Source organism: Salmo salar, chromosome 29 (assembly GCF_965601325.2).
Source record: "Salmo salar chromosome 29, fSalSal1, whole genome shotgun sequence".
NCBI classification, from domain to species: domain Eukaryota; kingdom Metazoa; phylum Chordata; class Actinopteri; order Salmoniformes; family Salmonidae; genus Salmo; species Salmo salar.
Window position 1 is genome coordinate 31,566,972 of NC_138319.1, and position 12,818 is coordinate 31,579,789.

Sequence of the window (12,818 nt, forward strand, 5' to 3'; positions counted from 1 at the left end):
AGCAGTGGCTTCTTCCTTGATGATCGCCCTTTCAGGTTATGTCGATATAGGACTTGTTTTACTGTGGATATAGATACTTTTGTACCTGTTTCCTCCAGCATCTTCACAAGGTCCTTTGCTGTTGTTCTGGGATTGATTTGCACTTTTTGCACCAAAGTACGTTCATCTCTAGGAGACAGAATGCGTCTCCTTCCTGAGCAGTATGACGGCTGTGTGGTCCCATGGTATTTATACTTGTGTACTATTGTTTTTACAGATGAACGTGGTACCTTCAGGCGTTTGGAAATTGCTCCCAAGGATGAACCAGACTTGTGGAGGTCTACAATTTTAATTCTGAGGTCTTGGCTGATTTCTTTTGATTTCCCCATGATGTCAAGCAAAGAGACAATGAGTTTGAAGATAGGCCTTGAAATACATCCACAGGTACACCTCCAATTGACTCAGATGATGTCAATTAGCCTATGCGAAGCTTCTGAAGCCATGACATCATTTTCTGGAATTTTCCAAGCTGTTTAAATTGCACAGTCAATTTAGTGTATGTATACTTCTGACCCACTGGAATTGTCATACAGTGAATTATAAGTGAAATAATCTGTCTGTAAACAATTGTTGGAAAAATTACTTGTGTCATGCACAAAGTAGATGTCCTAACCGACTTGCCAAAACTATAGTTTGTTAACAATACATTTGTGGAGTGGTTGAAAAACGAGTTTTAATGACTCCAACCTAAGTGTATTTAAACTTCCCACTTCAACTGTATGCACGCACCACTTTTCCGTTTTTTAGAATTGTTTGAAACAAGTCATTTTTTTCATTTCACTTCAACAATTTGGACTATTTTGTGTATGTCCATTACATGAAATCCAAATAAAAATCCATTTCAATTACAGATTTAAATGCAACAAAATAGGAAAAACGCCAAGGGTGATGAATACTTTTGCAAGGCACTGTATCCAAGCTGCAGGCTAAGGTTAAATCTAGACATGATTTCCTCCATCGTAATCGCTCCCTCTTTCACCCCAGCTGCCAACTAACCCTGATTCAGATGACCATCCTACCCATGCTAGATTACGGAGACATAATTTATAGATCGGCAGGTAAGGGTGCTCTCAAGTGGCTAGATGTTCTTTACCATTCGGCCATCAGATTTTCCACCAATGCTCCTTTTAGGACACATCACTGCACTCTATACTCTTCTGTTGTCACGATCGTCAAAAGGAGTAGACCAAGGTGCAGCGTGGTGAGTGTTCATCTTTATATTTATTTTAAATCAGAACACTTCAACAAAATAATAAACAAATGACAAACGACCGTCACGTCTTGCAGGCTATAACGAGCAGTACAAAAATAACATCCCACAACTCAAGGAGGGAAAAGGGCTGCCTAAGTATGGTTCCCAATCAGAGACAACGATAGGCAGCTGCCTCTGATTGGAAACCATACCTGGCCAAAACATAGAAATATAAACCATAGAATGCCCACCCCACACCCTGACCTAACAACATAGAGAAATAAACCATCTCTCTCAGGTCAGGGCGTGACATCTGTAAACTGGCCATCTCTGTATACCCGTCACAAGACCCACTGGTTGATGCTTATTTATAAAACCCTCTTAGGCCTCACTCCCCCCTATCTGAGATATCTACTGCAGCCCACATCCTCCACATACAACACCCATTCTGCCAGTCACATTCTGTTAAAGGTCCCCAAAGCACACACATCCCTGGGTCACTCCTCTTTTCAGTTTGCTGCAGCTAGCGACTGGAACGAGCATGGAACTACCATGTTGTGTTTCTGTCATGTTGTGTTGCTACCTTGTTGTGTTGTCATGTTTCTGCTACCATGCTGTGTTGTCATGTGTGGCTGCCATGCTGTGTTGTGTTGCTACCATGCTGTGTTGTCATGTTGTGTTGCTACCATGCTGTGTTGTCATGTTGTTTCGCTACCATGTTGTGTTGTCATGTTGTGTTGCTACCATGCTGTGTTGCTGCCATGTTGTGTTGTTGTGTTGTCATGTTGTGTTGCTGCCATGTTGTGATGTCATGTTGTGTTGCTGCCATGTTGTTTCGCTGCCATGTTGTGTTGTCATGTTGTGTTCGCTGCCATGTTGTGTTGTTGTGCTGCTACCATGTTGTGATGCTACCATGTTGTGTTGCTGCCATGTTGTGATGTCATGTTGTGTTGCTGCCATGTTGTGTTGTCATGTTGTGTTGCTACCATGTTGTGTTGTGTTGCTACCATGTTGTGTTGTCATGTGTTTGTGCCATGTTGTGTTGTTGTCTTAGGTCTCTCTTTTTGTAGTGTTGTGGTGTCTCTCTAGTCGTGATGTGGGTTTTGTGCTACATTTACATTTTGAATCCCGTCCCCGCAGGCCGTCTTTGTAAATAGAAATGTATTCTTAATTGACTTGCCTAGTTAGATAAAGGTTCAATAAATATTTTATTGTTTTATCCCGTGTTCTGGCATTTTGGCCACCTGTAATTTTTGTTCTAGGAAATGTATGATTAGACATGTGGTTTTAACACCTGCTCATCAAATAGATGTTATCTGTCAAAAACAGTGAAAATGTGTAACTTGTATAACAATTAGGGTTTCAAACAGGGAATAAATGTAATGTTTCCACAACAGGGTTGGGATAAGGACGTTGCTCCAGGCAAAACACTATGGACACCAGACTGCTGTCTTTTAATCAACGAATATCTTCAAAATTAGCCAATTTAGGTGTTGAATTTGTTCTGTGGATGAAGGGTTTGCACTGTTGCTAACAAGTAAAGACAAATCTTACAAAATGTAAAACATGATCCAACAACCTTGGATATGGAAACCTGTTACTCATGCACATTATAGAACAATGTCATCCACAATAAAGACACACCTCTTCACACAGATTCTCTGTCGTCTTAGTTACAGAACAATGTCATCCACACTAAAGACATACCTCTTCACTAAAATTCTCTGTCGTCTTAGTTACAGAACAATGTCATCCACACTAAAGACATACCTCTTCACTAAAATTCTCTGTCGTCTTAGTTACAGAACAATGTCATCCACACTAAAGACATACCTCTTCACTAAAATTCTCTGTTGTCTTAGTTACAGAACAATGTCATCCACAATAAAGACATACCTCTTCACACAGATTCCCTGTCGTCTTAGTTCCAGAACAATGTCATCCACATTAAAGACATACCTCTTCACACAGATTCTCTATTGTCTTAGCTTTCCGTCCTCCGTCTAGTTCACTTCCCTGGTTAGTCTGTCATCATGTTTAATCTATTTTTATATCCCAATTTATTTTAATGTGATTTTTATAGCTTTTTATTCAGCTGATTTCCTTCTGTATGTTAAGTGACTTTGGGTGTCTTGAAAAGCACTTCAAATAAAGTGTAATATGATTATGAATGAAACTTTTTTCAAATTTAAAATCCTGTTGAAGCTGCTAAGCAGTTATGCAGAAGCTAGTGCAAGCTAGTGCAATCCACTACAGAACAGATTAGGATTTGGGAAGGACACACATTAATCTGTTTTAAGAACAAGCCTGCGCCCTACATTTGAAACATCAAAACTTCAGCTATGTGTATGGCCAGGTACAGTACACACAAAGGCAATATTTCACACACACAGCCATCGTCTCACGTAGAATTTAGACACCAATGAACAATTTCGCTGCTCAGTTATTCCATGAATTCCTGATTATACACCACACAAATCACTTAAATCAGCCACACACACTCACAAGCAAACACACAGTCGTTCCCTGGAAGTACCTCTCAGGCTGATTGTTTCAGGGTTGAGCCGTGAGTGTCTGGCATTATTTTTAGCCTCAGCTCCCTATAGGCTTGTCTCATACCCCCCTCCACCCACCCCTCTGTTACATACATAAGAGGTTGGAGAATTGGACTGTTACATAGATATAGAGGTTGAAGACGGGGACTGTTATGTAGATATAGAGATTGGAGAAGGGGACTGTTACATAGATATAGAGGTTGGAGAAGGGGACTGTTACATAGATATAGAGGTTGGAGAAGGGGACTGTTACATAGATATAGAGGTTGGAGAAGGGGACTGTTACATAGATACAGAGGTTGGAGAAGGGGACTGTTATGTAGATATAGAGATTGGAGAAGGGGACTGTTACATAGATATAGAGATTGGAGAAGGGGACTGTTACATAGATATAGAGGTTGGAGAAGGGGACTGTTACATAAATATAGAGGTTGGAGAAGGGGACTGTTACATAGATATAGAGGTTGGAGAAGGGGACTGTTATGTAGATATAGAGGTTGGAGAAGGGGACTGTTACATAGATATAGACATTGGAGAAGGGGACTGTTACATAGATATAGAGATTGGAGAAGGGGACTGTTACATAGATATAGAGGTTGGAGAAGGGGACTGTTACATAGATATAGAGGTTGGAGAAGGGGACTGTTATGTAGATATAGAGGTTGGAGAAGGGGACTGTTACATAGATATAGAGGTTGGAGAAGGGGACTGTTACATAGATATAGAGGTTGGAGAAGGGGACTGTTACATAGATATAGAGGTTGGAGAAGGGGACTGTTACATAGATATAGAGGTTGGAGAAGGGGACTGTTACATAGATATAGAGGTTGGAGAAGGGGACTGTTATGTAGATATAGAGGTTGGAGAAGGGGACTGTTACATAGATATAGAGATTGGAGAAGGGGACTGTTACATAGATATAGAGGTTGGAGAAGGGGACTGTTACATAGATATAGAGGTTGGAGAAGGGGACTGTTACATAAATATAGAGGTTGGAGAAGGGGACTGTTACATAGATATAGAGATTGGAGAAGGGGACTGTTACATAGATATAGAGGTTGGAGAAGGGGACTGTTACATAGATATAGAGGTTGGAGAAGGGGACTGTTACATAGATATAGAGGTTGGAGAAGGGGACTGTTACATAGATATAGAGGTTGGAGAAGGGGACTGTTACATAGATATAGAGGTTGGAGAAGGGGACTGTTACATAGATATAGAGGTTGGAGAAGGGGACTGTTACATAGATATAGAGATTGGAGAAGGGGACTGCCACTCTGGGCGCCGGTGAAGCAGTTGTTGTGGGGGGTTAAGTGCTTTGCTCAAGGGCACAACGGCAGTCAATGGCATCTAAGATTTGATACCAGCAACCCTCTGGTTGCCAGCTCACTTCCCAACAGATTATTTTCCCAGTCAGACCCAGGAATCAAACTGACAAACCTCCGGTTGTTGGCTCGCCTCTCTAACAGCTTGGCTACCTGCCACCGCTATTCTAATATATACATTTTACTCCTAATAGAAAGAAATCCCCAAGTTTGCTGCCTCTATTGTGCTGTCCTTTATTCCTCTCCTTCATTCCCAATACCTCTTCTATCCTTTCTCTGTCTCCATCTCCTCTCCTTTGCCTCTCTCCACTCATCTACACCCCTCCCCCCCTTCCTCCCTCTCTGGCAGTAGGGTTTGTTTTGGCTGATGAAGTGTTGGCCTTCCGGAAAACACTGGGACTTTTCCAGGAGATTCCAAGCTGTATACACACACATTTCACTGGCATTCCAAAAACACGGCATTCCAAAAACACGGCATGACAGAAAGCAGTAGGAGTTTTCCACAAGGATCGAAATTCTGTTTTAACAGCAAACCAAACTGATTTAATGTTGACGGTATGATATTAGTTTTGGACCGTACATACAGGCCTCCCGTTGTTGTCTGACCTCATTGACACTGGCTTGGATCTCATATCATGTTTCCCCAGTTAAGCATCAGAACAGAACTAGCACTGTCAACTACATTGTCGATTCAGGAACCAACTTTGACATGCAGGCAGGCAGGCAGGCATGGACACGGGCACGGGCACGCACGCACGCACGCACGCACGCACGCACGCACGCACGCACGCACGCACGCACGCACACACACACACACACACACACACACACACACACACACACACACACACACACACACACACACACACACACACACACACACACACACTGTGGCCTTCCCGGAACAGTAGCCACCTCAGCGCTATAGGTAGAGAGGGTGGGAGGGAGAAACAGAGCTGTTGAAGACAGAACAGTAACACGCCTGTGACTGTCTGTCTGAGATAGCCTTTTAAACCTTTTCTCTCTCTCTCGCTCTCTCTCTCTCTCTCTCACACACATAGACGGGGCTGATGGTGGCGTGTTACCAGGGTTACGTTGACGTTGTCATAGCGTTGGCTCAGTGTTGTCACCTGGATGTCAACTGGCAGGACACTGAGGGGAATACCGCCCTCATCACAGCTGCACAGGCAGGTACGACACACACAAACACACAGACCCACACACACCCGCATGCACACACACAGACCCACACACACCCGCATGCACACACACAGATCCACACACACCTGCATGTGCACACATAGACCCACACAGTTCAAAAAGGTTCACAAGGCTCTCCCCATCTCGCCCCCACCCCCTCCAGGTCACATAATGATCAGTAACTTCCTGTTGAACTACTTCCCTGGTCTGGACATAGAGAGGAGGAACTGCCATGGCTTCACTGCTCTGATGAAGGCTGCTATGCAGGGCAGGGTGGAGTGTGTACGAGCCCTGATGCTAGCAGGTAAGTACACAGATGGACAAACAAATTCACCTTGTTCATATTTAACTTAACATATACTGCTCAAAAAAATAAAGGGAACACTAAAATAACACATCCTAGATCTGAATGAATGAAATAATCTTATTAAATACAGTTTTTCTTTACATAGTTGAATGTGCTGACAACAAAATCACACAAAAATAATCAATGGAAATCCAATTTATCAACCCATGGAGGTCTGGATTTGGAGTCACACTCAAAATTAAAGTGGAAAACCACACTACAGGCTGGTCCAACTTTGATGTAATGTCATTAAAACAAGTCAAAATGAGGCTCAGTAGTGTGTGTGGCCTCCACGTGCCTGTATGACCTCCCTACAATGCCTGGGCATGCTCCTGATGAGGTGGCGGATGGTCTCCTGAGGGATCTCCTCCCAGACCTGGACTAAAGCATCCGCCAACTCCTGGACAGTCTGTGGTGCAACGTGGCGTTGGTGGATGGAGCGAGACATGATGTCCCAGATGTGCTCAATTGGATTCAGGTCTGGGGAACGGGCAGGCCAGTCCATAGCATCAATGCCTTCCTCTTGCAGGAACTGCTGACACACTCCAGCCACATGAGGTCTAGCATTGTCTTGCATTAGGAGGAACCCAGGGCCAACCGAACCAGCATATGGTCTCACAAGGGGTCTGAGGATCTCATCTCGGTACCTAATGGCAGTCAGGCTACCTCTGGCGAGCACATGGAGGGCTGTGCAGCCCCCCAAAGAAATGCCACCCCACACCATGACTGACCCACCGCCAAACCGGTCATGCTGGAGGATGTTGCAGGCAGCAGAACGTTCTCCACGGCGTCTCCAGACTCTGTCACGTCTTTCACGTGCTCAGTGTGAACCTGCTTTCATCTGTGAAGAGCACAGGGTGCCAGTGGTGAATTTGCCAATCTTGGTGTTCTCTGGCAAATGCCAAACGTCCTGCACGGTGTTGGGCTGTAAGCACAACCCCCACCTGTGGACGTCGGGCCCTCATACTACCCTCATGGAGTCTGTTTCTGACCGTTTGAGCAGACACATGCACATTTGTGGCCTGCTGGAGGTCATTTTGCAGGGCTCTGGCAGTGCTCCTCCTGCTCCTCCTTGCACAAAGGCGGAGGTAGCGGTCCTGCTGCTGGGTTGTTGCCCTCCTACGGCCTCCTCCACATCTCCTGATGTACTGGCCTGTCTCCTGGTAGCGCCTCCATGCTCTGGACACTACGCTGACAGACACAGCAAACCTTGCCACAGCTCGCATTGATGTTCCATCCTGGATGAGCTACACTACCTGATCCACTTATGTGGGTTGTCGACTCCGTCTCATGCTACCAGTAGAGTGAAAGCACCGCCAGCATTCAAAAGTGACCAAAACATCAGCCAGGAAGCATAGGAACTGAGAAGTGGTCTGTGGTCCCCACCTGCAGAACCACTCCTTTATTGGGGGTGTCTTGCTAATTGCCTACAATTTCCACCTGTTGTCTATTCCATTTGCACAACAGCATGTGAAATGTATTGTCAATCAGTGTTGCTTCCTAAGTGGACAGTTTGATTTCACAGAAGTGTGATTGACTTGGAGTTACATTGTGTTGTTTAAGTGTTCCCTTTATTTTTTTGAGCAGTGTATATTTCATAATTCATATTTCAGTAATATTTAACTTCAAACAGTAATTTAAAGCAGAAATAACATCTACCAGTAGGGTGCAATTTGACATCTGAAGGATCTTGTCATTCATTTATCTCCTTGCCTCTCTCCTCCTCCTCTCTCCTTCTCTCTCTCCTACTCTCCCCTCTCTCTCCTACTCTCTCCTCCCTCTCCCTCCTACTATCTCCTCCTCTTTCCTCCTTCTCCTCCACTCTCTCCTACTTTCCTTCTCTCTCTCTTCCTCTCCTCCTCTCTTTCTCCTCTGTAAGGAGCTGACATGGAGGCAAGGGACTTTGGTCGTCAGCTGACCTCCAGAGAGTGGGCGTTTTTCACAGGACGCTACGACACCGCCTGGGCCATGACACGCCTCCAATCCAGACCCTGTCCTTATCAACTGTGTGACGCATACAGGTAGACTATACTTGATGAGTGATGATGATGATGAGGATGGTGGTGATGATGAGGATGGTGGTGATGAGGATGGTGGTGATGATGATGATGATAGTGATGATGATGAGGATGATGGTGATGATGATGGTGATGATGAGGATGGTGGTGATGATGATGGTGGGGATGAGGATGGTGGTGATGATGATGGTGATGATGATGAGGATGGTGGTTATGATGATGAGGATGATGGGGATGATGATGATGATGGTGGTGATGATGATGGTGATGATGATGATGGTGATGATGATGATGGTGGTGATGGTGATGGTGATGAGGATGGTGATGATGATGGTGATGATGAGGATGGTGGTGATGATGATGGTGGGGATGAGGATGGTGGTGATGATGATGGTGATGATGATGAGGATGGTGGTTATGATGATGAGGATGATGGGGATGATGATGATGATGGTGGTGATGATGATGGTGATGATGATGATGGTGATGATGATGGTGGTGATGGTGATGGTGATGAGGATGGTGATGATGATGATGATGATGATAGTGATGATGATGAGGATGATGGTGATGATGATGGTGATGATGAGGATGGTGGTGATGATGATGGTGGGGATGAGGATGGTGATGATGATGAGGATGGTGGTTATGATGATGAGGATGATGGGGATGATGATGATGATGGTGGTGATGATGATGGTGATGATGATGATGGTGATGATGATGATGGTGATGATGATGATGATGATGATGATGGTGGTGATGGTGATGGTGATGATGATGATGATGATGGTGATGATGGTGATGAGGATGGTGGTGATGGTGATGATGATGATGATGATGATGATGGTGATGATGATGATGATGATGGTGGTGATGGTGGTTATGATGATGAGGATGATGGGGATGATGATGATGATGGTGGTGATGATGATGGTGATGATGATGATGGTGATGATGATGGTGATGATGATGGTGGTGATGGTGATGGTGATGAGGATGGTGGTTATGATGATGAGGATGATGGGGATGATGATGATGATGGTGGTGATGATGATGGTGATGATGATGATGGTGATGATGATGGTGATGATGATGGTGGTGATGGTGATGAGGATGGTGATGATGCTGTTTCTGCTGATGATGGAGGTGGTGATTCTTATTATCATTATATGATGTCATCGGTATAATTTCATATTGCAATTCTTCCAATCGTATTATTTCCTAATCTGATATAATTCTTCCAGTCCAGAGTGGCCCCAGCTGGCGTCTCTAGTATCTAAGGCCCGGGAGCCTCGAGGCTGTATGCAGCGTATATCAGACGCCGTACGAAACGCTCTGACATTTGCCAACATCACAGAGCCTAACGACGAAGGAGTCTTAGATCACCTAGTCACCGTGACAACAGCACTGGGGAGCCCCTTCGTGGCGATGGCTTGTTCCACAGTGAGTTAGAAACTTCCGTTTCTTCGTTCCTCTCACTTCTACTGTATTTAACCTCTCTCTCGCTCTGTCTTCATGTTCTCATTGCTCACCCCCCCCCCTTCCTCTTATATATACCTGTTTGTACTTGCTCTTCAGGTGTGTCCGGCAAGCCCACCCTGCGTGGGTAAACGTCGCTACTCCGTCCCAGAGATCCTCCGACGCCAACGGGCCAAAGAACTGAAAACCCAGAACCCTGAGAGGCTCGACAACCACAGAAAACTCTCCCAGAACTCAAGGGTCACTCTGGTGCCCAAACCTCCAAAGGACCGGCGGACCACCCTGCTGCCGCCGAACAAAAACCCCACCACGACTAACCCTACCCTCGGTAAGGTGTCTGGGGCCTCTTCCTCCATGGCCCTGAGAAAGACTAGCCTGCTGCCTCTGGGTATGGTGAAGTGTAGCAGTGTGCGGCCAGGGATGTCCATTCCCAAGGTGAGAATCTCTAAGGCCCCAACGCCGACCTTTGAACCTGAGAGGGTCCACAGGAAGAGCAGTTTTAAAGACGGAGGGGGCGACTTCCTGCAGCTTCCCAAGTGGAGGTATAAAGAACTGAAGGAGGAAAGGAAGAGAGCGGAGGAGGCGGAGAGGAGGAGGGTGGAGGCGGCCACGAGGCGGCACCTGGGTTCCAGTAAGAGGAAATGACATCATAGGAGGAAGTGATGTCACTCCACCCTGTCCTCCACTGTTGCCTAGGTAGCAGTTCAGATTTTTTTTTTTTGCTTTTTGAGGGAGTAAAAGTGACAGTGCTTTATTTTCTAATGCATTTGATTCACAAAATCAGCAGTATTTTTATAGTGTGATTTCTGTATTACCTGACACTTACCCAGGCTACAAACCCATATGATCTGACTGTGTACGGATCATGTTTCACTAATATATCTGACACGTCACACGTTGAAACTTTATTGCCTAAAATGATGATACTATACGCTTCGGGAAGGGTTAGAATGGGACAAATATAAAGTGTTAAAATATTGCGTAGCCTATAAAACCATTGAGTAAGCCTACCAGCATGTCAAACTGACTTATCGGCAAAGATAAACATAAGATAAGCATTATTTGTAACCAATGGCATTTGACTGACTTTTTTAGGTAGGCACTGTGCTTTGATATGTTGAAATGGCATCTACTTTATATTGGCTTTTTGAAAGCTTTTCTAATTCTGCGAATGTATTATGCATATAGATTGTACCTCATCAGGTATTTTTTTATTATGAGTATACTATATATAAACTTTTTTACTTTCTACTAAAGTAGGCATATTTTGAGAATGTGAATGAAAAAAGAATATTACGTATCAAATGGGGGAAAACTGAAACTATATCCTGAAATGTTTACACGTTATGAATGAGATCAAAGTATTGCCTCACTGACCTCAGATCAGCATCTAGGAGCACCTTCATCATGGGCTCATTACAAACACACCTGTGTATTCTGATCAGACAGAAGCCATACTATTGGTTGAGAAGTTGAACAGAAAATAATGGATGAAAATAATAGCTGGGAGGTAGGATCACAAATGGCAACTGGAAAGTCTTGATATAATAAAGTATTATTATGGTAGGGATTGATATAGTATTATTATGGTAGGAATTGATATAATATTATTATGGTAGGGATTGAAGAGAAGACAATTTCACAGTGATAACCCCAAAGACAGGACTGGCTTTAAGTGCCATATTTTAGGTGTGTCTAATAGCCAATATGATACGTTGCTATGGAGTTACTAGGAAGCAGTGGTTGGCCCCAAAAATCATTTCTGTAAACAAATGGAGCAGGCTAAAATGCTTTCCCAGACATATCACAAAGACTCCAGGTGAATTCTGTGTCTGCCCAAGTGTGCCCTGGTTCCCCTCATAGATTTAAAAGGAATGGACGAAAACTCTCTAAACTCTCTGCTTATACGAGTCCAATTTAAAAAAAAGTATTTAGTGAACACGTGTACACTTCTCTCAGGAAGCCACGCTATGGATTTACGAAACAGATTCACAAGGTTTTGTTTGTTTGAGTGGTAATGGAACTACAATGGGACCAGCAATATCTAATCCGTGTACTCTACAATGTTCTAGTTTATGGTGAATAAAAACACAACTGGAATGCAATGCGCTCTACTGTTTGTGTCTGTGAGGGTGAGTGACTTTCTAAAACATAAAAAAGGTGGTGCATAAGTACCAGGTACATCATTTCCTGATAAGTACAGGTGCATCATTTCCTGATAAGTACCAGGTGCATCATTTCCTGATAAGTACCAGGTGCATCATTTCCTGATAAGTACCAGGTGCATAATTTCCTGATAAGTACCAGGTGCATCATTTCCTGATAAGTACCAGGTGCATCATTCCTTGATAAGTACCAGGTGCATCATTTCCTGATAAGTACCAGGTGCATCATTTCCTGATAAGTACCAGGTGCATAATTTCCTGATAAGTACCAGGTGCATAATTTCCTGATAAGTACCAGGTGCATCATTTCCTGATAAGTACCAGGTGCATCATTCCTTGATAAGTACCAGGCGCATCATTTCCTGATAAGTACCAGGTGCATCATTTCCAGATAAGTACCAGGTGCATAATTTCCTGATAAGTACCAGGTGCATCATTCCTTGATAAGTACCAGGCGCATCATTTCCTGATAAGTACCAGGTGCATCATTTCCTTA

At 44.1% G+C, this 12,818-nt stretch overlaps 1 protein-coding gene across 1 annotated transcript in view; it reads left to right on the plus strand.

Moving 5' to 3' along the window:
- LOC106590575 (ankyrin repeat domain-containing protein 33B) overlaps positions 1-12,246 on the plus strand; it is a 28,035-nt gene extending 15,789 nt beyond the window's left edge. Inside the window, exons 2-6 of the mRNA XM_014181690.3 lie at positions 6,173-6,302; positions 6,475-6,615; positions 8,537-8,678; positions 9,923-10,121; positions 10,257-12,246. Coding sequence (XP_014037165.1) covers positions 6,173-6,302; positions 6,475-6,615; positions 8,537-8,678; positions 9,923-10,121; positions 10,257-10,802 — 1,158 coding nt within the window. The 3' untranslated portion in view covers positions 10,803-12,246. The remainder of the gene's footprint in view (positions 1-6,172; positions 6,303-6,474; positions 6,616-8,536; positions 8,679-9,922; positions 10,122-10,256) is intronic.
- The last annotated feature ends 572 nt before the right edge of the window (positions 12,247-12,818 follow it).